Below are 27,993 nucleotides of genomic sequence, written 5' to 3' on the forward strand. Positions count from 1 at the left end.
TCCTCGACTTAAAATTGGATAAACGGAATTTTCCATCCTCTCCAGTACATATTGACTCTAAAAGGTACTGAGAATCTGGAGACATGTCTGTGCATATGGGATGCAGCTGAATGGCACTGCGTTAAAAACAGGCATGATTCTGTCATGGCAACCACTGCCCAAACTCAGGAACACTTCCAGAAATCATTATCTGTGAACATGGGTTCCACATTCTCCCGACTAACAAGGGGGGGGGGGGGGCTGCATCTCTGATATTCCAGGGGTGCATTATGGAACTACCAATGTGCACATCTGGGAAGGCACCATCAATGCCAACAGGTATATACAGGTTTCAGAGCAACGTGCTGCTTTCCAGACATCTTTATCAAGGAAGACCTTGCATATTTCAGCAAGACAATGCTAAAATTGAAAATATTTGGCACATCATGAAACAAAATACCACAAAGAAGACAAAGAACTGTTGAGCAGCTACAGTCCTATATTAGGCAAGAATGGGACAACCTCCAGCAACTGGTCTCCTCATTTCCCAGAAGTTGAAGGACTGTACACAAATTTTTCCAAAAAAAAAAAGATTTGAAAAAAGAGAAAAAGGTCATTAGGAATTGGGGGAAAAGATGTATAGTCAAAAATACTTTTTTTTGTCATTAAAAACAGGAGAAAAACAGCACAAACCAGCAAAAAAAAGCACAGAATATTGCTGGAAAGAAGTAAGAAAAAAGGACAAGTATAGAGAAGAACAGATCATGCAGTAAATGCAGAAAATGTAATTCACACAATTTTGACTAACTCACCACAAGCAAAAGAACATAATCCGATAAATACAGAGCCACGGTCACAAGAAACACAGAGGAAGATGGGTAAGAGTGTCAGCCTTTGAAAAAACGGATTTGACAGCTTAGAAAACTTGTTAAGTGTACTTGTCAAAGCCAGGGATGAAAATGGCTTCATCACTCATGAAAGAACACGAGAGCGACTCTGCACTTTCTCTGTTAGTGATTACATTAACATAACATTTGAAGACAGAGCTATCAGAGTATGGAGGAAAGGGCCCAATCGGGTGTGCCTTGCCGCTGACGCTCTTCCATCTTGCTCTGGAAAATACACTCAGGCTCAATTAACCCTGGATTTATGGCTGAGGCGCCAAGTCACAGCAATGTTGAAAGTTGTAGATCGAGCTTGATATTCATAAACATAATGCCTCTGAGTTACTTGGCAATTCGTTGTGAAAAAGGGTGAATCTGAACTAAAGCAGGAACAAACTGAGACAAATAAAGATGTAGACAGTCGATGTCTCAGTCCAAAATCTGAATCTGAAGGGGTGGTGGTCAGGGTTAGATTAGAATGTGGGGTACATTTACACTGGATTTTTCAGTGCTTGATGCAAATGAGTGCGAGTAAAACAGATATGACCAAATCATTTCACATGATGTTTTTGTCAGTTCCATGTAAAAAAAAAAAAAAGCACCCACAACATTGCTTTTTCACTCCAGCTATCACAAGCCAGCATCACAAGTGAATAGATAAATAAACCACTTGAGTTTTTGTGCTATAATCTTCATGAAGCCCACAGTTAATACATTTTAGAGGATAATGAATCCTTGTGTTTTATTTCCACTGGACACGCAAATATAATATCAATGTGTTCTGCACTCTTTGTGGCATTTAACAAGTGTGACATCCGAGACAGAAAATTCCAATTGGTTGAAAAATGTTGTGTGCAATACGTTGAAACAGTTTTTTTTTAAATAATTGCAGGTGAAAATGCTAAAAGAAGCTGAATAAATCCATTCCCATTGGCAATAGTCACATGTTTGCCTTCTGTACCCTGAAAGTATGGCCACTAACTCTAAGTCTGTACGATTCGACAACATGAAAGGATTGCGTTACACTGTATCCTGCAGGCTATGGTGCACAGCAGTTTCTGATGATCACGGCTTTCTGAGATAGTGTGACTATTTCGGTATTTTTGACTGGACTCTAGATGAGAAGCAGCTAGCTGCCTTGCAGACAGGTAAAATTGATCCGTTACGTCTTTCTGTCTGCGAGTTGTTGCTGTCAGTTTCAAATCGGCCATGTAAGATGTTCTTTCTATGAAGATAAAATTGAACTGAGCCCACACTTGCAACCTAGAGTGCAGCACACTTACTAAAAAATTAGCATGTCCGTCCGGGTATTTTTGTTTCCATAAATGCTGATCAGATCTGGAGCGGATAAATACACACAACCACTGCAGAATCATTTGAAGTGGGATTTAATGACAATTAAATTCTTTCCCATTGCACTCAAAGGCAGCACTCACAGTAGAGATAATGTCCTTTCAGGATAACACATAACCATGCAGTAGTGACTGTGAGGAAATAAATGTACAGCCACAGTAACAACAGAATCTTGTTTAACACAACTATTCCATTTAATTTCCTTCTCCTCACAGTTCACACCCCCCTCTTTGACCTCTATTTTCTATCCCTGTTCTCTATTAAAGCACAGCACAAGAGCCTGAGTTTATGGCTGACAACTCGTCTCAGGAGGCATTGTGGAGCTTGCGGAGGAGTTGCTGTTAAAAAGTGTTCAAACTTCAACTCTTTTTGACATTCAGTCAGTCCACCACCCACCACAGTGGCTAAAAACATAACCCTGAAATAAGGTGGGTTTGTGGAGGTGAGGAAGTAGACGCAAGCAGGCAACAGAGGTGGAGAAAATGTTGATCCATCGTGTTTCAGTATTTGTAAAAATACATGCTTTATTTCCATGGATTAAGATAAATTAACCAAGTTAATTGAACCTGAAGCATATTCATGTGAGTTGAATGTTGACCATCAGTATTATGATATATTGAGACATATGTTGCACCTCCATAGGAATACGAGAAATGACCACGCAGTAATTGTACCACTTTGGAGCCTTTGTGTAGAAACTGCAGTGTTTTGGACTATGGACCAAAGTAGCTATGACGTATCGAGATCAGGTTGTAATGGAATATTCTGAAATCTCAAGACATTTAGAAAGATGGCTGTTCTCAAAATGAAGTAAGATTTGTTCACATTCCTCATCGCCTGTTTTTTTTTTTTTTACATGTTAACTGATGAATCATTTTTCAAGGTTACTCCAAGATGCCTGGGTTGGATTGTATCTTCTGTAGGGAGTTTGAACTTCATTCATTTATTAAGTCCTTTGAAAACAGTCAAAGGAGCACTCGTAACTTTGGGAGAGAGGAGGTACATTTGGTTGTCATTGCAGAATTCTGATGGTCCAGTGTAGTACCGTGCAGTTTGTGCCCACTGATACATGGTGAGGATTGCCCTCCTTGTTGTTGTCATTGTGTTTCTTTCTATAATTTACCATGGTTTTGACCATATTTGTAAGTAGTCTGATGAGATGTTAGGATTTGGTGCTGTGTGAACATGATTGTATTGAATTAAATGGAATGATTGTGACCTGTCCAGGGTGTAACCTTCCTCTCATCCAATGGTTTCTGGAATAAACTCCAGCCTCCCACAACAATGAAAGCAGATTAAGCTGGTATAGAAAAGGGATGGATGGATGCATGGATGGGTTAATCAATTATGCATGTTTGATTAATCTTGATAGTTAATCTAACATTTTCTCAACTGATTTAACACAACCTTCACAACAACTATAACCAAGTCTGGTTATAACCAAGTATTTTGTCATAAAACTAGTGGCTTCAAAAAGAAAATCCTAAGTAATTACATGTTTTTGAAACGACTATTCTGTGAAATGTTATCATAGATATCCTGCTAACATGGAAAGTTGGAAGCAAGCTAACTGCTATCTCCATCACTCTCTGCTTCACTCTGATCTCAAACCCCAGACAAGTTGCTCAAGTCTTTCACTGTATGCCAACCGCAAGAAGCTGTTTTAATGCCAGTCATCAAACTCATGTTAGAGGCTCTCATAAAACTACTCAAGTCTTATTTTCAAGAACTTTCTACCAGGTCAGAAAGTTTCATTCAATATCTTGCTCATTTAAGTGAAAAAAGTCAGTTGTGATATAATAACTGATGACAGAACTGATCCCTTATTGTATTGCACTCTAACAACTTCCATCACATACTGAAATGAGTAACGATCTATTTGAGACAGTCAGGCGCCACGTTTCAGCATTCTCAAAGACTTCACGGGTTTCAGTCCCTGTCCAGCGCTCCTAAACACACACCTATTATACCTAATAAAGATGAGATCAATCGCCTTCTGTTCAAAGCTATCATTTCAGACCATTCAAAAAAAGAAGAAGAGCTGTCTGGGCTCGCGACCTGATTTGTGATTTTTTTTTTTTGCTCTGATGTAGTGAAAAGGTCAGATTTTGAAACCTGGACACGTTCCAGCCTCGCACTCAGAGCCCAAAACTTAGAAAGACATACAGTGAGGTCACCTTAAGCGGATTACTGTCTGCGAGATGCCAGTTCTACAGCTAATTTGTATCTTCAGTATAACCAAAGTCCCATACTGGTGATACCATTTTCTGTGAATGCAGTTCTACTTGGAGGATTCTCATTATACTACAACCCTGCAGCCTTTACATTGTGACTAAATTCAATATTTACCTTTTGAAGAAGAGCAATTTTAATCACATTCAGAATCATTATTCAGCTTTTTATGGCTTCATCAAACAACAATCTAAAAAACATCTATTAACATAGGCCAACATACATGCAGCTATAGTGTGTTGCACTTTTAAATCAAAATAAATGCTATTGTGTCATACAGAATGACTTTATAGGAGCCTTCTACCTCTGACACAGTGAAAGCAGACTTGCTATTTGCATCTCTGCAATTTCCCTTTAGTGATTTTTAAATCTCTTCATCTTCTTTTTCTACCTTAAGTCAGTCATTATGTTTGGTTCTTTTGAGCTGGTGGATACACTGGATAGTTGAACTTTACATTCAGCGTTTTTTTTTTTGCATTGTGCATGACAAAATGACATCTAATAAATGTCTGCTCACATGGTTCCAGCTAAGTCGAGCAAAAACTCGGTGTTGAGGCCTTTGGAGTGACATTTAAAGCTTTACAATCAGCCCAACACACGATGCTTCATGTGTTATGCTCACAATATAAGAACATTGAATTCCTGTCACTATTTAATAAGTGCATCATTTCTTTCAGGTGGCTCTTCTGTAGCACAACACTATCTGGTCCACTGCAGCGCACTGTACAAATCAGTTGTCTAATTTTACCCGGATAAACAAAAAGGAAGAGAAAAGCCGCTTACATCAGCAAGGCCGGCAGAAGCAGAGCAAAAGGGGCAATTATTACCTGTTGTTTCACAGCCCTGCAAGCTGTATGCATATGTCCAATGCATGTATCTGTGTGTGCGTGTGTGCGTGTGTGTGTGTGTGTGTGTGTGTGTGTGGTTAATCCATAACTCGGGTCAGGTCTCATAGGATGGAGCCAAACTGCTTTCTTTGATGGCCTCTGCATTTTTCATTCTCGAGCTTTTCAATTATTCACAGTGGAAAAACAGGCAAATACTCCATGTCTCACCCCCGACACACACACACACTTTCTCTTCATCTCCTCCTTTTCGGTATCTCTCTCCATACCTCTCTCCTCGCTGTGTCTCTCCCGACACACCACCCCATGTCGCCTGACCTAAAAGCTTTGCAAAGTGTGACCTATCTGCTCATCCAAGTAAGAGGACACATGTGGAGAGAGAAAAGACAAGAGATAGAGAGCAACTAGTGCATATTTAAACTAACACACACACACACACATTCTCATGCATGGACTGATTTATCTATCACCTTCTTACCACACTGAATCAAACAGACTCCATTCATGTCAGCTTGTTTGAAGTGTGTGCTTGTGTGTGAAATTCAATCCCTTTTGTGCCTTCTTTAAGAATAAATGACTACTGTAACAGCAGCCACACAAGTGAGGCATATTAATTTAATTTGGGGTACAATAAGAGCATTTCTATTATGTTATAAGTGTGTGAGCGGCTGACAAACTAAGTCCAGACTGTCAATGGCAGTGATTGTCTTCAAGGATCTCTTTTCTTATGTTCAAACTGAAAAATATGTGAGACATCTCCCCAGGCTCTGCATTCAATCAGCACGGTTCGATAGCACTCTGGCTGGTGTCGTCTTAAAACGCCCCCCGTGCTGACGCTGACAGCAAAGGTTCCTGTCCTGCCTTGTGTTGGAGAGGAGCTCATTTATCGTCTTTGCCCATGTCAGTGACATGAGACCCGAGTGGATCGATGCATGGTGGTGAATATTTTATGGGATGTAGCATGTATCCGGCCTGTACCAAGATAAGTTTGAGTGAATGTACCACACTAACACTTGATACCAAGGAACAAATGCAGCACACGTGGAGAGATTCATTTAAAGTTGAAGGTTTGACTCCCAGGGCTCAGAGGGCCATTTTCTCAGACTAAGTTAATGGGAAGCGGATCTATCTTTTGGCAGTAGTGACAGTTTAAAGCTGCCGACTCAGCTTGTTATGAGCCAGTGTCCAACTGTGATTCAGCAAGCTGTGCTAACATATTGTATTTACTTTACCTTGCAAAACACTCAGGGACACCTTGGTCAGCAACATCACAACCACTCTACCAAAAACCATAAAGAGCATCCCTTAAAATGAAAGTAAATTACAGCTGGATTATAATAGACATGCAAATCAGAAACTGAATTCAGCTCACACTTGCCCTCTGTTCAGTATGACAGAGACTTTTTATTTGTGAGGAAATGTCATCAAGGACACAGGCCTCAAGTTGCCTCTGCCAGTGACAGGTAGAAACGTCAGCTGCTGTGGTGGCAGAAACACACCTTGCAAGTCAAAAAATGAAACTTAAGTCTGAAGTTAAGTTCATCAAGAGTGGGCATCTAAATTTTATGTCAAGAGATTATTTCTATGTTCAAAGGTACTGCAGCAAGTGACACCTGTAGCTCAGGAGGAAGAGCAGTCGCCCACCAATCGGAAGGTCGGTGGTTCGACTCTGGCTTCCCCGGGCTACATGTCGAAGAATCCTTTGATGAATGTGTATCACTGGGGTATGAATGATTAGAAAAAAAAAAGCACGTAGTTAAGAATCTTAAGACGTGCTGTATGAATGTGTGTGAGTGGGGTGAATGCGGTATGTGTGCTTTGAGTGGTCAGTTAGAAAAGCCCTATACAAGTACAAGTCCATTTACCTTTCAACTTAGTGTGCTCACACCTGTCATTATCAGAAAAATACATAATATACGTAAAATACACCCTGAAAGCGGTCAAAAATCCAAAATCATCCTACATGTTGTCAGTTGTCAGCTTGTAAAACAGAGAAAGGCTTTCCCTGATGGGGATTTTTATAAATATTCACTGACAGGTGGTTAGTGCCCATATTCAATTCAGCGGTCCAATGTGTGGCCCTTCAATTTCTTTAACTACTTTAATGTGGCCCTCGAGGTGCTTCTCAAAAAGTCCGACCTTCAGCTACACCTTCAGGCTGGTGATTGATTTGAGAACACAGAAATATCCTTGCAATTTCATTGAACAAATGCACTTTCAAAGGATCTTTGGAAAATTTTATAATGTGATATCCCTGAGACACAACTGTTAAGTATCAATCCTTGACTTTTTGAAGCACTGTGTATTTCCACTGAGCTTAAGAAAGTTGTTGGTGAGAGCTGAAGGAGGAAATGAGATGTGAATCTGTAGAGACGTAAAGCCGGGTGTCATCAGCGTAGCAATTAGTGTGTCTTTCACAGTGAAAATATGTCCAAGGGAAAGAAAATGTGTAATGTACAATGATCTCTCATGAACAGAGCAGGTACCGAGGGCCATTCCTGGACTGACATATGCACTGGAAGCTTTGATGTGCTTTACCTTTGGCAAGGCATACTTCGGAAACCTCATCTGGACAAATTCATTGCGCTGGTAGGACACATAGTGCTTGGTGCGATTCCCTGTGGTGACCTATGGAGTGAAAAACAAACAAAAGAAAAAAGCGATATAATGAGCAGTGCTAACTTGATACAACTTGTACACATGAACACAAAGTACAGGATTGGATTGGAATTATACAGTTGTGCAATATACTTAATCCACTTTGTGCAGATTTTTTGGAATATTACTTTCTAAGACTAACAAAGATGTACTTAATATGTGTTAGGAGCGTTGCATTGACAGAGGAAGGCAAAGCAGAGGAGGTGAGAGTTCATGAAAACACACAAAATAATAAAATAAAAAACACCTGAATGTGGATAAGACAAAGGGAGGCTCATGAGGCAATGAATCTAAACGCACAAACAGCTCAGTCTACTATTTAGCAGCGGAAGCTTTGTGAGAAGCAGCAGTGCCAGTGACTGACAGCGATTTAAGCCGGAGCTCAACATCAAATCCTGAGCGATGGGCTCAGGTGATGGCACACCACTCTGAAACACACATGCCTGTCACTGTAGAGCTTTTTTTTCCAAAAGTAGCATCGCTCAAACTTTAGAGCCACGTTAGAAATCTGACTGAGACATTTGTTTTTAGCACTTTCATTTTGAACTTGTGTATTTTTCCCTCTTGTTCGAAGGAATCCGAGTCTGCATCACCAGATCTGATTGAGCTGTGATTACAACCACGGCTTGGAAGTGAAAGGAGCAACACAAGCACCACAATTTCTAAAAAAGAATGCTGAACAGTGATGAAAAAGTTACGGAACAATGAAAGTGATTTCTAAAAAAAACAAAACTTCTTGAGGGAAGAGCAACCTACTGAGATTTTTCAAAAGGAATCACTTCTAAAGAATGGCAAGTGAAGTGGGATGATGAGGAGTGTGTGTGTGTGTGTGTGGTGGTGGTGGGGAGTGGCTCTAACACTGTGTTCTCAGCTCTGACTCTGCATATTTCTGTATCAGATAAGCACCCCGAGGATCTGGCTACATCAAGGCAAATATATCTGCATACAAAAGAGGGTTAACAGAAGAGCGAGGATAGACGCTTTTTGCAGTTTAAAGCATTTGAATTTGAGCTCAAGCAATACAAGACAGAAAGTCATTTTAATGTTGAGTCTCTTGTTTTCGGCCTAGAAAAAGCATTCACATTGGGATTTGGATCCTAAGTCAATGCCTTGGGCTATTTATGAAGCACCCTGATCCATTCCTGAGTAGTTTTTAGGCTTCACAAAATAAAAGCATCTAGGTCTACCTAGATGCACTAGGAAATACAGGTTGAATATGGAGCCCTTTGTTAGTTAAAAGCCACTTATAAGTCAAGGTGAAACATAATTCGCTACAAAAAAGTTTCTCACAGAACTGGCTGTTGCATTGTGGGTGACATAAGTTCAGGCAGCTGACAAGCTTGCAAGCCTTGTAGATAGTTCCACAAAGATTTTGGCTCACTCCTCTTTCAGCTGGTTCTCACTCTGACAGCATCGTACTCCGCTGTTTTGTCCCCGACATCTTTCAGAAACACACGAGGTGCCACCTAGCAGCTGCTTTTAAAACACAAGGTAAAAACGGTTTGTCAAGCTTGTCAATGATTTTCTCCAAAGCCCAACGAAGAGGTTTTCGTGCCTACAGCAAACTGAGGAATCGATTTACAGATGGTGGGGGAGAGCTGCAACAAAAGGCAACATCTCTTTGTGCTGCTTCTACTGCGGTGTATGTGTGAGCGCTTTAACCAAACCAGTCTCTCAAATAGTTTGTTTTAAATCCAAACATTGAAAACATGCTTATTTTGAGAAATTCTGAAAAGTAACCACACGTTCCCTCATACTCACGACAGTGAGTGTCTATTCTTTGTCCACATATTTGTCCCTGTATTTGACATCAGTAAGTTAGTATTACTGGAAATACTGGAAGGAAAATCCACAATAAGAATGTTGTTGCCTAACGTCATTTCATTTATTCTCACAAACACTCATGCATGGATAAGCATAATTGCACATATTCATGCACACAAATGGAGATACACACCCCCCAAAAAGGTATGACTAATTTATCCCACTGTAGGGACTCTGCTCTGCCCTACCAGCTCATGTATATTCTCCTGTTATCACATGCAAATGGGATTCAGCGACTGGCCTCTACAGAGTGTACTGTACTGCATGAAAAGTCAATTATAGACAAGGCCAGATTAATTCTGCACACAGCCTTCAAATAACAATTCTTTCCCATTTCAAGCAGATAGTACTATGTGTTATCTGGAGAGCACGGTTTTATCGGCAAAAGGGACAGACAGCTGAAGTATTTGGAAACAAATGTGGTCACAACTGAACAGACACCCTGACAGATACACGATATGCAAATATGCTAAAACATAACAGCTGATAAACAGGTTTTGTAAAGACTCATCTAAAGATACAGGCAAACTGCAGCCTTAGAACAGTCCTGAATGTGTACAGCTGAAATGTAGCAGTTTCATAACAGGGGCAACGAAACTTTAAGATACCTGTTTGTCTTAAAAACTTGTGCTCTATGGGGGCTCGGAGCGGATGGACGGTGGCATTAATCCACCGACGGTCACACAAAACACACAAGTTCTAGCCTAATCCAGCCCATCGTTTTCTCATGTTCTTTCACTTCAACGTCACTTGGGGTGAGACTGAGCTGGCAATCTGCAGCAAGGTCAGACTCCTGCTTGACTATCATAAGTTAGGAAAACAGAAAGAGAGTGCTGCTCTTCTCGTACGACATGGATTTTAATTTTGGAATGCTCCTTTAATCCCTAAAACCTTTTTTCCTCTTATCTGAAAATTTGATGTCCTTAACCCAGATGAAGAAAGATCCACAGTGTTGTGATAAAAAAAGGTAGTTGGGTATGACTACTGGTGGGTTTGTCTTGTGTAGTATGTCAAATTTGATTATAATCAAAGTCAGATTTTGAAAACTTAGTGATGTCCTAACAAAAGCTAGAACTTTTGTTTTGGACACCTTTTATAATGACCTTCACAAATGTATGCATTGGCACTGACGGTTGGGAGTACATGAGATCTGCTTTGAGCAATGCTCAGGCGAGTTCAGGGTGGGTTTTAACATCTTAATTAAGTGTTTTAATTTCTCCTGTTGAAGTTTATTGCTGTAGAAAACCTTTCCATGTACATCACTGTGGTTCAGTGCTGCCTTTATGGTGCACTCATGGACTATAGCCAGTGTCCAAAGGCTTTTGATTGCTTCAAACTTTCCCTGAGTCACCCTGAGTTTCCCTGTCACATTGCAGACTATTATACTTCTTGCTCTTGGAGTTATCTGTTTTGGTCGACCACTTCTGGAGGGGATGACAATGTTCTTGAATGTCCAATCTGTCTGACTGGTGGAGTTCAAACTCTGTTGCAACCAGCCTGATCAACATGATCAACCTCTCATCACAGTTTTTGTGTTTTTATCTACTTGCACCTTCCTGTAAGTGTCTTTGGCTCCAGTAATTATTGCTTGTTGTTCTTGTTAGCACTCTCTGTCTTTTAATTTCTCTCTTCCTGTCTGGCCTAATTTATTCAGGTTTTTTTTCCCTCCCCACCGTCACCATGTTCCTGTTCAGAGAGGACTGTCGGGTTTCTCCAGTAAAGTGAATTGAAATAACTTTTTGTGGCAAATTAGCATTTTATGACATAATTCCACAAAAAAATACTTTGGAAAGTCTTACTGGAGAGTCCCCAGTTCATTAAATAAAACATGTCTTTGATTGAAAACAGCTGACTTGAATCTGATGGCTTACCTTGGAGGGTAATATGCATTTGTTACTCACAGGTATTTGAGACTGGATCATTTTCTTCAATTAATAAATGAACAGGTATAGTATATAGTCTCTTCTGTCTAATTGGGTTCTTTCTGTCTATTCCTTCCACAGTTAGGATTTGCCTCAGCAATACATTCTAAGGGCCTTAACAGAATTTAAAAAGGGAAGTCGTGATCAAAGCAGCAAATGTTCATACATCCAGACTGTAAAGTACGAAATGTGTCAATAGTTCATCCATAGGTTCATAATTTTAATAGCAGCTGCAGCCTTGTAAAATGTGTTTGAAACAAATCACGATGAAAATATGAAAAGAAGATGAAGAATTTCATTAGTGAAATGAAAAACATTTCAAATGTAGTTGATCTCAGGATCTATTCATGCATTCTTTTAGTTTACTCTCTTTTTCTCCTGTTCCAAGAGATTCATGTTATCCCACCGCAGCCTGCCCTTTCTGTGGTGACCTTTACCTTAACAAATATGTAGTCATCCTGCACCAGCAGCGAGTTGTAATCTATTTTACCGAGAAACTGAGCCGTCACCATCTTGTCTGAACAGTTCTGGATGAGACAGGTAACATACAGGAATCCTGCAAAGACACACAGCGAGAAAAAGACGAGTGATTACAGTTGCTTGATGTACAAAAAAAAGAACATGTATTTATTCCTTTTTTTTATGTATACTATCCTTATGTCTGCTATGGCTTGAAACATAAACCAAACTCTGCAATTACTGATCGAGAGGGGGTTGAAGAATTAATATTTTTCATTTTATAGCAAAAAAAAAGTTAAGCATCACAGATCAGGTTACAAACCAGCCACTGAAATGCAGAAGGTGAAGAAAAATGGGTGAGATTAAAAAACTATGCAAACAGTAAAAAGGAGACATCATTTTCCAAACTCTACAAGATATGACAGCGATTGAATTTCGACCAGCAGCTGCATCGGCAGCATTGTGCTCCTCAGAATATAGAAAATGCTCATACACACACCCACACACACGCACACAACTTCACACGCTGAGGCCTGCACCTTTAGATGCACAAACCAACATCTTTGCAAGAGAATTATAGTTTAGTCCTACTATCAAAGACAAGCTTGCCAATCACTGTAGAGGATGAGATGTTCCAATGAGTCGAAAGAATCTGACTTAGACAGTGATCTTTTGAAAAAACTGTAACTTCATGCAGATAACCTCTTGAGTGTATTAATGAGCTCAAAATAGTCGTAAAAAACCTATACTATTTGCTTTTATTCTTACTACAACTAATATTAGCTAACAATAGTTGTTGTCCGTGTATATAGCATTAACCAATTTAGCCTTGTTTAGCTAATTTGGTTCCATCCACAAGAAAAAAAACCTTGGTTCACTTTTTGTAAAGGGCTATGGTTATGAGTTTATAACATAAATATTAACAGTTGACATAACTTAATTCCCCATGCTTTGATTTTGAGGAAAACAGTTGCTGCAGAGAGACTTAGCCTACCTCACGAAAGTTGTAAACAAAGCTGGATACTGGACTTAAAGATGGATCCCTCTCTCCTGAATGAAAAAAACTACCTCTTTCCACAGTTTTAGAAGCCATTGCAAGGAAAGCACAGGTGTATAAAGGATACACTTACCACTTAGAGGAAGTCTTTAAGCTCTGTGTGCTTATTCAAAGGTTGTATAGAATACTTAAGAGAACTGAGCCATCTTAAAAGTAATTAACTCCACCTGTCCTTCCCCACTTAGAAAACAGGCTGTTTTCCATTTTCTGGTGTACATAAACAGTAGGAACTTTGAGCAGTAATGGTTGAATAGCTAACTTGCACATGTGCAACTATACGTAGATACTGTCTACTTAAAAAAAAGGACTAGTTTGCCCTAGGCTTACTTGTACATAAGGTACATAAGGTAGTTACAGTTAATTATACAGATTTTTTCGTCATATATAGCACTGTCAACATCCAACCATCCATTTATGGATACCCAATTAATCAAATGTAGGGTCACATGGGGGCTGGAGCTTATCCCAGCTGTCATTGGGCGAAAAGCAGGGTACACCCTGGAGAGGTCGCCAGTCCATCACAGAGACAAATGAAACACACAACCATACATGCTTACACTCATTCGTAGGTACGATTTAGAGTCACCAATTAACCTAAAATGCATGTTTTTGGACAGTGGGAGGAAGCCAGAGTACCTGGAGAGAACCCACGCATACACAGGGAGAACATGCAAACTCCACACAGAAAGGCCCCAGCTGGGAATCGATGACAGTGGTTAGCACCACACCACCATGCATCAACATCACAATACTCAATTATAGGCCATTATTTTGTTAGATACACCTACTAATTTGATTGATTTTACATTCTGTATAATAGCAAATCTAAAGAACTAGACCCATTCAAATCTGCAAATCTTCCTAGGGACTTATGATAGCTAAAAGTTTGCTTCTGAAAAGTCAGCGAAGGGGACATTACTAAAAAAAAAAAGAATCCTTTTTTTGTAATTCCCTGTAACTTCACCAACACACAAGACAGCACTCTCCTCATGCATTACACTGGTCACCAAATCACCGGAGAAATCCACGACTGTTGCTGTTTTCACTTCCAAGAGATATGTTCATTTTCACAGCTAAACTAGCCTAAACAACGTCAGTTTAGCTTGTTGATAATCTGGTATCAATGTCAGCAATAGCTTGATTTCCTAGAAATATCTGACATTTTTTATCGAGTTTTGTACATTGCCGTTTCTATTTTGAGGTCTCTTAAATCACATCTGTAAAGATAACATGGACATGTATGACAATACCTGTGTCAGTTTAGTTTGTGAATCGCAGTGACTGCCGTGTAATCTTGTGCTTACTACTGGGCAATAACACCCAAAGTCAGATGCTTTGCATAAGCCAAATGATGTTTTCCTCCAAGTTATTCATTCCATTCTTTGCACATTGGCAGAAATGTTGACCCCCTCTGTGATAATGTGAAAAAAGAATTTTCTTGCTGCAAGGAGGTCCAACAAATATCAAAACGCAGTTATTTATTTACTAACTTGTTTATCCATGTGTTTATTTACTAATTTACTTTTCATGAGAGATAAAAACCCATCACTGTTTCATGTAGGAATCGTTTTGCTGAAGGCTGTATCTGTTTTCCATAAATTCACATCCTCTATTCGGTTCCTTTCATTCATCCACAAAGGGAACCTTTCCCTTTACAGTGGCATCTTTTACTATTTGTATGACAGTATAGCTCCTAAGCACAGTAAAAGCAGAAGACAGCACGATCCATTTAAACTCAGATCATTTAAAGAAATAAACTCCACATCACATCATATCAGTCAGTCCTATTCATTTGCACTGTACATTTTCCTTTGCTTTGTCTTTGGTCCAGAGGCGTCTCATCTAACAAATGGACTGGCTGATTTATTAAAAACGCCAAGATACTTAATCAAAGCAGCATATGGCGAAGAACTCATTAAAAAACTATCAAATTGGGCTAAGCGTTCAATTTAGCGAGTGGCTCAAGCACTTCTTCGAGCCACCTGCCCTTCTCGCACACCTGCAAGTTCTCCCGTGCACAACACAGTGCTGCGCACACTCGTATTTTTCCTTTTCCTGTGCAGCTGGGGTGGTATGACAAGGAAAACTATAAGAAATAAAAAGAGGTTCGTCGAGCAAAAAAAGCATTTTAGAATATCTAGTCATATCACACTAAGTGTGTTCCCTGTCATCTGGATGTCTTTACTATAGGGACCATTGATATGTGTACATAGTGTGTTTATTTTTCTGTCTCAGGCCTAAATTCATTGTGTGGGACTGTGTGCATGATCCCTCGTGCTTTCCTACACATCAGTCTCCTTAAAGACACGCACACACAGATACACTCCATGTTAGCTTCCCCTGCACACATGGCTCATCCATCAATCGACCACCTCAGCTTCTCTGTCCAGTCCCTCTTGTCAGCCATCAGTCCCGGGTGTGAAAGGGCCACAGTTCCTCGCCTCGGCAGAGACTACCTCAACTCTGTGTCCTTTCTTGTTGCAAGCCGTTTAACCTTGGCCATGCCATGTGTGATGAGGGTGGGGTGAACAGATTGGTTTAGTATGCCTGACTGCTCTAGCCCCTCAGACTCTCCATCTATTTGTGCACAGAAGAAAGAGATAAAAAAGGAGGAGGAGAGAGGAGCATGTGGCAGTCTCTAGTCCCAGGAAGAGCTTCCACGCCCGGGCAGCCGGCCCAGACATACAGCCTCCTTCACAAACACAGGCAGTTTTGTTCAGGCTGACAGATTTCACAATGCTCTCCTCAAGGGGCTCAACTTTTAAGAAGTATTTGCATTTTTCTAGAGGGAAAGTTTATGGAGAGATGGAGTGTGGAATTGCAAATATAAAAACCATATCTATCTTTGCCCTTCACTCTCTGTCACTCCTCTCTGACTTTGCATGCTCAGGCTTATTCTGAGAGGGGGATTATGGGTTGGCAGACCCAGAGGAAGTGAATCTCAGTTGGGGATAAACACATGTGGGTATTTTGAGCCTCACGTAGACAAACACAATCTCACATACACACTTCTACTGCACTCTTGGTCCTCGGGGGGGAGGAGGGTGTTAAGCGATAACCTGTTTGTTTGTCACTCAGTTGATATAGTAATCCAGATTTTTTGCTGCTACTTGAGGGTTCCCAACTACCCATCCTTAATCTCCCATTAACCCCTTACACATAAACACTCCAAGCTCACCCACAACAAGGTCAGCCATTCATCTTTATACTACCTGCATTTAAATAGTAGCACTAATTTTGTGGACTTTATGTGCTTTATGTGGAAAGTATGTTATGATCCTTCAACTCAGTGAGTCCTACAACAATGTTAATGTTGCTTGCAGCATTTAGTTGCAAAGACATACGAAAGTGAACTGACTGTAATTGTGCCATTTGTCTATCTAGCTTTCGACTTTTTACTCTAAAGGAAAATCATTTTTTAAAAAAGCACAATAGAGATCCTGAACTGTGTGACAAGATGTCTACTAATAAAGGAAATGATTTGGTATGTTCAAATCTAAGTTAAACCAAGGGGATAACATCACAGACACAAACAAAGCTGCATGTCTTCCTGTGAATTGTTTGCATTCAAGTCAACTCAAATGCATTTATTTCAAGGCTTTTTGTGACTTCTATTGAGATGAGAGAGCGGACCGGCTAGCTATGAATGATGTCAACAGATCCCTATTTCAGATACTCAAAGGATTTACACAAAAGGTTTGACATGAATTCATTGTATTTTCACAAGGTACAGCAAGCTTCTGGTTTAATCTGAATGTCCCTTAAAGTAGAGTTTGCACTGCAGCAGAATTTCATTTGTGTCTTATGTGGGATGTATTTCACAAACCTCTGCCTTACAGCTGGTCATTTTTCGTGCCACTTAATGTAACAGCAGGACCCCACCCACAAAGGCAGAGGATAATAAGGCTGCTTCCCAGCAAATATGGATTTAAACAATGAAAAGATCTATGGATGTTTGCCACATTTTCCACAGTGGCTCCGGTTAATGTCTGGTCACTTCAGGGTACCTTGGTTCACTCTACTTCAGTTCAGTACACATATCAATAAAACATAGCAACTGTAATGAAATGAGAAGACTGTAATCTGATCTGGAATTTTTGTGGGCCATTGAGACCAATTCCTTCCAGTATCATTAGATAAATAAACAGATGGAACATCACAGCACCTCCACTTGTGTCTTGCATTTCCATGTGCACCAGATCAGGATCCCCATCCACACCGGATACAGACCTGCAACACAGAAGAGAAGTTTGTTCATCAGAAACATTTCTTTAATCAGAGGCTACACTTAAAACCGCACACTGTATGATCACTTCTAACTTTTGAATAAGATCCACAGCAGCACAGTCACAGTCAACATGACATTACACTGCAGTGTGTAGCAGGAAGAGCACTTGTCTACCAGAAGTTGGTGGTTCGATTCCTGGCTTCCTCGCACCACATGTCTAAGTGTCTTTGGACATGACACTGAACCCTATGTTGACTGATGCATCCATTGGTGTGAATGTGTATGAAAGAAAAGTCACCCAGCTTATAGTCTATAGACTAAAAAGGGCTGTTTGGTTGGCTTTGAGTGGTCAACTAGCCTAAAGAAGTGGTATAAAAAAATAGAATAGAACAATGCAAAACTCATGTCCAGTAGAAGTTTGTCTCTGTATGAACCCTTCTCTCTCAGACTGATTTCATGTGGTAAAAAGAGAGTAAACAGTAGGAATAGCAGCAGAATTCTGTTCCTTTGTTTTGGTTAATGGCTTCACAAAATGATGGCGCTGCTTCAAAATGCAACACATTCTGACTCCAGTTCAGGGTCATCCTCAGTAACATGACAACAAATTCATGTACCTGTGTAGGACTTACGATTTATTATTCCCACCACTGTAAGGGAGCGCCAAAAAGCAAAAAAGTAGCCAAATGTTCTCGAGAATCTAACATTTAGTTATATAAGCCTGTCAAAAAACAACATTTAGAACTCTTTCTGGAGTTTGCAGGGGGAAAAAAAGTTAATTGGTTCAGAAAGGTGGCAGGTTTATGTCACTGCAGAGGCAGATATTTCAGAGATTTGAACTGAGTCATATCTTCAAATGCAGTCACAGATCACAGCGTACATCTGCAGATATCCTTTGGTCGCTTTTAGGTACCTGAGACACAGCCCAAATATTAATGGAAAGTGCACTTAGGAATACAGCCTTGGCTTGCATGATTTAAAAATCTTAAAAAGTACACGATCTGCCACGCACTCACTATGTGTACCCTTCAGTGTGCAGTAAAATAAGACATTTATCTGATTAGAACTGTTTGGAGCAGTCTGTGAGTTTTTCCCAACCCAGTAAAAATAAAGTGGAGCTTTAAACCATCGTTACTTTCCCCATAAAAACACTTTAAAAGCAATTAGAAGGCTATGAATGGATTGTTGGGGGGGGGGGAGAGACAAGGGAGATAGAAGAGAGATCAAAGGGTCTGGTACTCCTGGACTATGGTTCAGACCACTTCAGTCAGCAGTCCGTTAGCATAGTGAATGTTGAAAGCAAAGGACTTTGAGGGGAAACACAAACATATTTTTATGTCAGATAGTAGGTCAGACATATATGTGTATTTTTAGCTCTAATTTTCTTTTAGTACAACAAAGAATAAAACTGGAATGTGCAGCGTTCAGCCTGACTCTTGGAAAACAGAAAACAATACATAAATAAATGGTAAATAACACGTATTTCTAAATAATGTTCTGAAAAAGTTTGATGCAACATGTTCTTTTTAAATTCCTGCACTCAAACACAAAGAGGTCACATGTAGGAACACAGCCTCGTGGCTTTTCCTGATAGTGGCTCTGCACCATCTCTATAGCAGCCGCATGCGGAGTCAGTGGAGTCTGCACATCATTAGAAATCAGACAGATTACCCACCAGAAGCGTCCATGTTGATCGTGTGGTTCATACGAACTCAACAGGGCTAAGTTGTTGCCATGCAACTTGAGTGAAGATTCAAGTCTGAGAATCTGCTGAAGAAGTTAACTGCTGGTGTGCATTTTTTCTTTGCAGCACATTTATCTTGTCAAAAGTAAAAGACACAATAAACCTCGATGGCTCTGGCAGATCGTTGTTGTTTCATTTCTTTCCATTAGAGAGATATACTTCTCCCTCGTTGCTTCTCATCACTTAGCTCATAGGCCTGAGACGAGGAAAGAGGTGCACCCACTGTCACGACAGCAGTGATTATCAGATTTACAGCAGAAAAGTCAGTGTTTGGAGGCTGGAAGATGGCAGTCATTATTTTTTAAATGTGAATTCATCACTGTTTACCTCCGCTGTCTGTCGCATGTATCAGACAGTCACGATGAGCGTTAGTAAAACATCAGAGCTTCCTTTAAAACACCCTTTTCTAACTTCTGTCACACACAAACTTCTAGAAATACACAAACATAACCCATGCCATAGGTATATGGACAGATCTTTCTATATCCACGAACACCCAATCAAACTTTAATGTAGCATCAAGTATTCTACTTCATATTGAACATACTGAGCCCAAAGAGACAGAAGTGTGCAGCACTCATAACAAGCGCTCGTTTTTGCTCTCAGGCAGAACAACTACAAGAGATGAGCCTTTTAAAACAAGTTGAGTAACCGTCCTTCAAAACTATTGGCTCCAATATTTCTTAACTCTTGATACCACTTTGAAAGATGATTGCAGTCACATGAATTGTGAATAGCTGGGACACTCAGTGCACTCTGGGTAATGCAGCTGTTTGTGCACCCACATGATGTCACCACAGTTTGGGGTGTTAATAGATGAAAAAAGGAGAGAATGCAAAGGACTAAGAGAAGTCATAACTCATCTTGCAGCATGTGTCCTTGCTTAAATCTGTTAGAACGCTCACAGCCAACAGGCTCTGTGTGTCCTCCTCAAATGTCTTAAACCGAGGCTTTGAACCACTGCATTCCCACTCAGCACAGATTGTTCTCAATAAAAGTGTCAGCTACAAGTTTGAAATGCAGATGCGTAAGACTGAATGTGAATATGCATTCTGCACCGACGTTACGTCATTGATTCAGTCCATTAATGTTTCGGTCCAGTTCGACTTTCACCGTTATCAAAGTGTGAAGGATTTCCTTTTTGTTTGGTCAAGGAAGTGAAAGCAGTCGGATAGAAAGGAATGGAAGAGAAGTAAGGGGAATTAAATGAATGAAAGGCCCTATTGGAGGAGAGGGAGGAGGTAGCATCGTGTGGGATTTCAGGGCCATCTCACCTCTGGAGCATTTTCTTTTTGTCAATTATCGTCAAATTTCCTTTTGCTGTCTGAGTTTTCCTGTTAGACACTAAAAAAATAAATAGAAACTTAAAATTTCAGAATGCATACTTTATAGCCCCGGATCATAAAAACAAAGCCCACTTGTTTCCAGACCACCACACTGGCAGATTGGTTTTAATGTGATGTATTTTATGTGATTTATATGCGCTTACTAGCGGACTCCTTTTCTCTCGATGCTTTTATGACTCGAGCAAGGAACTCAGAGATGTGTCCTTTGATCACTCCCATTTACAGCAACTGCAAACGCTTCATCTGTGTTAGCTACATCCCCAACTGTGCTGCTTTATTTATTGATGAATGAGAAATAAAGCAGAACTCACCAGAACACTCTGTCCTTGCTCACCCTTTCTTGAAGCAAAGTCCACTTGCGTCCCAGATCTGTTGAAGCGAAAAGCTGAACACACAACAGGAGACCCCAATTAGACAGAAACAACACACACTACAAGAATTAAGCATGAAATCATAAACCTAACTTGCACACTTGCAGCTGTATCGCACACACTAGAATAGAAATTGGAGAATCTGAAAAAGAAAAGTAAACCCAATCATGCTACTGAATTTCATGGTTCACCAAGCTGAGATTGAGCTCAGTTAATTATTAATCATAACAGGTTGGGTGGTTTTGCATGTGCGCGTGTGTGATTAAACCTTTTCTGAAAATTTACTTTGTGCATTGGTAGTAAAGTGTGTGTTGGTTGAACCTGTCTGCCATTGATTGCCCATGTAATGAAAGTCTATTGATTCCCACATATGCGCTCTCCTTGATATCCGCAAAGAACATTTGAGGTGAGAAAAGGATTTGAGCACAAACCTTCCTCTACTATACAAAAAAAGAAGAAAAGAAAAGCCTCTCTCAATGCTTGTTCATTGACAGAGGCTGACATCTGATTAAATATTGCCCACAACAACTTTCTGTCTCACGGTCATCTGAAAATACGAGTCATCCATAGTAATAAGAGTTACTCCTAAAGCATATTTCAAACATAGGTTCCGAGCTGTAAAGAAGAAAAGCACAGGCTGACCTTGATAGAAATCTGCTGCTGCCTTAACTAACTCAGGCATACATATGCTGCTCTGTGTCCTCTCAACATCCTTCAGCTAGATCTTTTTTGTTCTGTTATAACAGAGCCCTCCTTTCCATCTGCAGCGAGCCCATATGGAACAAATGAAAAACTGGATTAATTTCTTGTTTGATAACATGAATATTATAAGGAATTTGTTCAAATTTCAAACAGCATTCTCTGCCTGTAGCTCTTGAGCTTGGGTTTAAATGTCTCTTTTTTTATTTCTTAATGGAAATTTAATACATTTTTCTTTTTATGTCACTTATATTAGATTTTATGATGGGCTAAGTGAACAACGCTTAGACAGACTTTGACACTTTTGTGCCTACATACACATACAGACATACACTGCCCAGATGCAGACAAGTCAAAGAGAAGTAAATTAGAAAAAAAATGTATCAATGCCAAGGAGGACAGACACCAGGAAAGATCTTAGAAAAGCAACTTTTGGTGCTCATTAATCTGGGAAGGGTTTTAAGGCCACTTCCAAACTATTTGGAGTCCGTCTTCCCAGGAGTGGACATCCCAGAAAGTCCACCCCAAGGTCAGACCGTGCAATGCTCAGAGAAGCTGCAAAAAACCCGACAGCTGCATCTCTAACTCTACAGGCCTCAGTCAGCACACAGTTAAATCTAACTCAATACATCAGTTAAATGTCAAAGTTCATGAAAAAGCAGGGACTCGAGGGCCACTGTCCTGCAGGTTTTAGATGCTTCCCTGCTTCAACACACCTGATTCAGATTAAATGGATCTCTTCGAAAGATTGTTAAGTTCTGCACAAGCCTGCTAATGATGCATTGATCTGAATCAGGGGCGTTGAAGCAGGGAAGCATCTAAAACCTGCAGGACAGCGGCCCTCGAGGACTGGAGTTTGACATCCCTGGGTTAGAGGAGAAAGCCTCTTCTCTCTAAAAAGAACATGGCAGCACAGCTTAGGTTTGCAAAGTTACATTTGAACAAACCACACGTCTTCTGGAGCAATGTTCTTTGGACAGACCAGACCAAAGTGGAGATGTTTGGTCTTAATGCACAGCAGCACGTTTGGAAAAAACCAAACAGCATATCAGCATATCATGGTGGAGGGCTGATGATTTGAGCTTGTTCTCAATGAACTGAATCATTATTGGAAAGAAGTGAGGGCCAAAATTCCTCCACCATGATGAGAAAGAATGATAACATCATACATCGTTTCCCTGCTGCTTCTGCATTTTTGGCTTAGTTTTTCCTCTATAAATAACAACAGTGTCATATGTCATTGTGTTGTTTATCTGAGGTTAAACTGACCTACTTGTAAGACCTGGTAAAGATTTGTTACGTCCTGATACACAAAGACCTGACATTTAATACTTTATCACATAATTACATTTTTGCATCCAAATCAATCGATTTTTCATTTCAGTCTAAATAAAGTTTGCTCTAAGGTCTGTGTCCTGTTGTGTGAAAATTGGAATCGAAAGCATTGCCACACTGACAGTGCAGATGTTTTGCTGGTGTAACATCCGTACTATCTCCTTGTTCACTCTTACAGACCCAAGCATTCATCTGAGAGACTCCCATGGCGCTGTGACACCCACCCTGCCATCCTTGCAGTAGGCCAGCAGCTTGTCTTCCTCCTTGGGGTGAAAGCTGAGCGTCTCTGGTGTGAAGGCGATGGACTGCCGCTGGAAGGAGGAGCCCTCGTCTGTGCTGATGAACAGCATCTGATCGCGCTCGTTCATGGAGGAGCCCATCAGAACGACCTGAAGGGGCGGCAGACAAAGGAGGGGAACAAAAGGTCAGAGGTGACGTGGTCAAAGGGTAATGTCATGCAATCGATTCATTGCTCAGTCAGCAGTCAGCTGAAACTTGTGCATATTAATCCCTCTGCTTGCCATGGAAAATTGATTTACAGAAATGCATTTGTGGCAAAGCGTTCGCATTCATTCAAGGCCATTCTCAGAGCCATGAGATCTTTACATAAACCTAACAGGCTGCTTGGACCATGGTGACACTGTATTGATTATCTATTCGGAGTTTAATAGCTCATAAAGCGAAGGCATTAAACACGGGGCACAGCGAGACCTGCCAAACCACCAATCACAATTATGGCCCGTTTAAAGCAACCAATAGCGAAGATCGATAGGAACTAATGAACCAGCCATGTTCACAGGTAGTTCCTGAGAGGCAGGAGGCTGACCAGCAAGGGTTTCGTGGTGTTCGTATTTACAGAAAGTATAAGAATGATTTTAGCCATTGCCTCAGTCAGCAAATAGTTCAAATGACTAACTTCTGTGTTCTTTCGAAATCCCCGTTTCATTCTGATTAAGCAGTAAAGGAACATGATGTGATTAAAAGGAAACTACTGTGATGATTTTATTAAATCAGCAACTATTCTGGTTACAATGCACACTAAAGGCAAAGTTTGACTCAGGGAGACTGTCCTCCTAACAAAACGTGACCAAGTGGCGTTTGTTCACGCAGGCAGACACCTTCAAGGCTAATGAGACTTGTAGGGTCATGTAAGGAGCTGCATGTGAAGGGTAAAAATGGTGACTACAGAGAAAAGGATGGTTGGGAGTGAGCCGCAGGAAGTAGGGGGAAGCTGTCGTGTTCAGGTGTCGTCACCTGTGATGTTGTCTTTCCCAACGACACGACTCAAACCAAAGCAGTACAAGCAATTAAAATGTGACAGAGCACTTTCCTTTTTAATGAAAACTGACATTGCCTACATCTCCAGCCCTTAATGTTTACTGATTTATCTAATCTAATAACGCCGCTGTGATTTTAAGTAGCTTCGAAATGTTTCCATCCGTTCGTCTTTTCTATTCATCGTCCACGTAAAAAGCTTCAACACCAAACTCTCACTCCCACGAGCTTGACATTTGCCAACGCTGAACTCTGAAGCTGTAGCATAGCTGTTTATTATTATATTAGGAACAATTAAAGAGATTTTAATGCCTGGAGAGACACGTGCAGAAGTGAGCACAAATCCTTTTTCTGTATTCTCTTCATGACTGCAATTAGGCAGCGTGCCTCAAATCCTTCTGGTTGAACTACTTAAGTGCTCGATGTGTGCGTGCGCATGCAAAACCTCCCTCCACCACATGGTCAATTAACAGGCCATCATTTGTTTGGTAGTCATTTGTTTTAGAAGGCCAACGAGAACGGGAAGCGGAGTGGTTGAGCCAGGAGAACTGACGGGAAGAGTGTCCATTCTCTTAATTTATTATTTTTTTGCTCTGAATTTGAACAGAAAACATGACAAAGGTTGTCCTCAGAAATTCACCTATTTTATACCATGAGAACAGGTTCGTAACTGTCCAAGGTTTCTCAAGGAAAGAAAAGGAATAGTATTTGAATGGAAAGGCTTTGGCAACAAGGACAGAAACTGTGTTGTTTTTTGAGAAGCTTGTAACTCCCGTCGTCTAATCGATTCTGACACTTCCTTTCTGTCGGTTTGTAAAAGGCATCATCAATATACCATGTTAGGAACCAATAGACATTTAAATTTGTAACCCTTAACCATCTATATTTCTTTTATCAAAAACATGTACAGTACTGCACAAAAGTCCTGCTCCAACCCTCATTTCTTTTATATTTAGCTTCCAAGCAGCCAGACTTGGTTTTGATCAATCTATCCCCAAACTTTATAAAGGTCTTTCAATGGTTTTCTTTGGACATTGGCTGCTTTTCCTGGGACTTCAGTTGGCCTTCAGTTCATCAAAGCCAGGAAGCCATTCTTAAGGAAGGGAAACAGGGAGAAAAGGCTGAGCTATGCCAAATAACACAAGAAGTGGACTGAAAATCAATGGCAACAGGTCTTATGGAGAGATGAATCCTCCCAGAGCCCGGACCTCAGTGTGGGATCATCTGACAGAGAACGGAACAAAAGGCAGCCAACATCCAAAGAAGAGCTTTGGGATGTCCTTCAAGAATCCTGAAGAACTATTCCTGAAGACACAAAGCTTGTCTAAGAGAGTTCAGGCTGTGTTTATACTCCATTTCCATTTATGTTTGCAGATCTTTTAAGTAAACCGCTCCTCCGGTTTTTGTATTCCTGATGGGCGGCAAAAGACTTCTGCATGACACTCTTGTCTTTTAACTTTAACAATCAGTTCTGTATTTTTAACTCGTAACCCCTTAATTTTCACAAGTGGAGGAAAAGCTATACAATGAAGGATGGCAGGGCGGAACATTCTCATCACATTCTGGGACCCTTTACTGCAAGTCAACAATATTCTGCTGTGTGTCCATAAGGATCTTTTTTAAAAGAAACAAAAAAAAAATCATCATCAAAGTAGCTGTAGGACATAACTGACAGGTGATCAGAATTTGCAAGCGGTGCATTTATTCATGTGTCACGAGAGCAACTGTTCCGTATTTCCCTGTACAGACCTACATGACAGTTCTGCTGATGGACATCGCGCTGTGGTTTTGCTGTAAGTCCCTGTGGGGCAGGAACATCCGTCAGTCCAACCTTCCTCTGTCAATATGTCTCCGTTTAAAGGACATCACTCAGTTTAACCTCAGGCTCTGACAGCTGGACATCCTTGCACACACAGACCGCCGCCTTCTACCTCGACGGAGACACAGTTACCATCATCAAACACAACAACTGCACAGTGGAATAAGCAGCTTCCCTGTGTGTAATAAGACTGAGAAAACTCAGCCCATGATCTATAATGTATCATTTTGGTGCTCTATTTAAGCTGTGTCAAGTTTGGCACCTCATTGACTCGTGCACCCAGATGTGTTGGGGTGTGGTCACAGAAATAAAGTACGAGCCATACATACTACATATCAACATGCGTGTTTTAAGGCCGTTCAACTACACTGACCATGCATTAGCCATATTGTAAGGAGGGTTGGTTGCCTCTCATCATAAATCAACACTCGTCAGTGGCCAATCAAATCCAATCAGAGAGCAAATGTCAACCAAGTCAACACAGGAAACAGTTTCTGAAAATCATCATAGGTCAGTTTTTAGGGAACCAGTGCATTTAGCATGTGAACAAAATGCAAAATGAAGAAAAACTTTCAGAATTTCTTTTATCTTTATATCACAAGTAATGATCCTCATTCCAGATATCTTATGCACTACTATCAGAGGTGTGAGAAACAAACAAGACCAGGGAAAAAAGATGCCATCGCTGTTCTGGTGACACCGGGGTTATATCCCCACCACTGTCTGAAACGGTGGTTGGACTTGACTTATGACCTTTGAGCTACGAACAATTTCCACACAATCACAAGACGCTCTTTCATCACCAAACAATTTTGTTTTCTCAACTTAAAATAATTGGGTCGAATCAATGTAATTCATTGGTGTTGATTCAACTTATTTACCAGGCTGGGGATGGTTCAAATTAAATGCGTTGGATTGAATTAATTGTACTCCAGACTGCACGAAATTAATTTTACCAAAGTAAATCATCTTGGGTCAATATGAATGCACTTCAAATAAATTAATTGCATTAAATCTCCCACTAATCAAAGCATGTGCACTGCATTCTTTTGGCAGACACATCTTCCAAGGATATGATTGATATGAGGTTTAGGTAAATCAGGGACAGAACCAGCAACCTTCCAAATGAAGGAAGAGCAATCTCCCTAATGAGCTGCAGGACAACATGGACTCATGCATAATTCGTCTTCTGTACTCTGTCATGCAGGTCAAACATTTGTTGTTGAAATCTCATGTTAATATTTAGACTCAGTTAATCCCCTTTCACTAAGTCCAGTTGGCATTTCTAAATAAGTAACATTTGTTAGTATTAACTACATCTGTTTGATACGAGATTCAGTTCTGTGCCACTGAACTTATTTAACAGATGTAGTGAATACTAACAAAGTACCCCGTATTACCTTTCCCCATCTTGCTGCGTAAATGAAAATGGATCTTACTGATAAAAAGATTGGTCTGAGTAAACCCGACGAACCGTATACTGGTTCATTCAACTAAAGCAAAATCTGTCCAAGCAACCCAAATAAATTGACACCCAGCCCTGGTTGAATTAACCTTAGAAAATGATGTTGACCCAACCCTAATAAATGAAAATAAATAGAACAGATTTATGCTGAAAGAAGGCCATGCAATTGTTTGGAAATGTTTTTTTTTTCCCCCAATAGCTATTCAACAAATCATGCTAATCTTGATAAGTGTTTGATTTACATATAAGCAACACAAATGATTCGTTTAACAAAATCTAACTCAATACATTTATATTATGCAGGAATATTTCTATCGAGGCAATCAAACATGTAGCTTGGCTATTTGTTTGTTTGTTTTTCTTCTTTCTTTGAGGCACAGTTATTATCAGGTAAATTATGTTCCTCTCAATCAATTCAAAATCTTACTAATCCCCAACTCAACTGCTAAAGTAAAGGAAATATGAGTGCCCAGCTATTAAGCAGCTATTAAAACGCATTTA

The 27,993-nt window shown here is 40.3% G+C and overlaps 1 protein-coding gene across 5 annotated transcripts in view; it reads right to left on the reverse strand.

Moving 5' to 3' along the window:
* The window catches only part of sorcs2 (sortilin-related VPS10 domain containing receptor 2), a 295,718-nt gene that overhangs the window by 36,596 nt on the left and 231,129 nt on the right, over positions 1-27,993 (reverse strand). For all 5 annotated transcript variants that reach the window (XM_072376958.1, XM_072376956.1, XM_072376957.1 and 2 more), the window contains exons 4-8: positions 23,158-23,322; positions 20,840-20,913; positions 17,379-17,443; positions 12,135-12,253; positions 7,832-7,921 (exon numbers count right to left, since the gene is read on the reverse strand). In XM_072376958.1, the coding sequence (XP_072233059.1) occupies positions 7,832-7,921; positions 12,135-12,253; positions 17,379-17,443; positions 20,840-20,913; positions 23,158-23,322 (513 nt within the window). The remainder of the gene's footprint in view (positions 1-7,831; positions 7,922-12,134; positions 12,254-17,378; positions 17,444-20,839; positions 20,914-23,157; positions 23,323-27,993) is intronic.

The sequence above is a fragment of the Leuresthes tenuis genome, unplaced genomic scaffold (assembly GCF_036924035.1).
Source record: "Leuresthes tenuis unplaced genomic scaffold, fLeuTen1.0.hap1 SCAF_22, whole genome shotgun sequence".
In the NCBI taxonomy this organism is placed as follows: domain Eukaryota; kingdom Metazoa; phylum Chordata; class Actinopteri; order Atheriniformes; family Atherinopsidae; genus Leuresthes; species Leuresthes tenuis.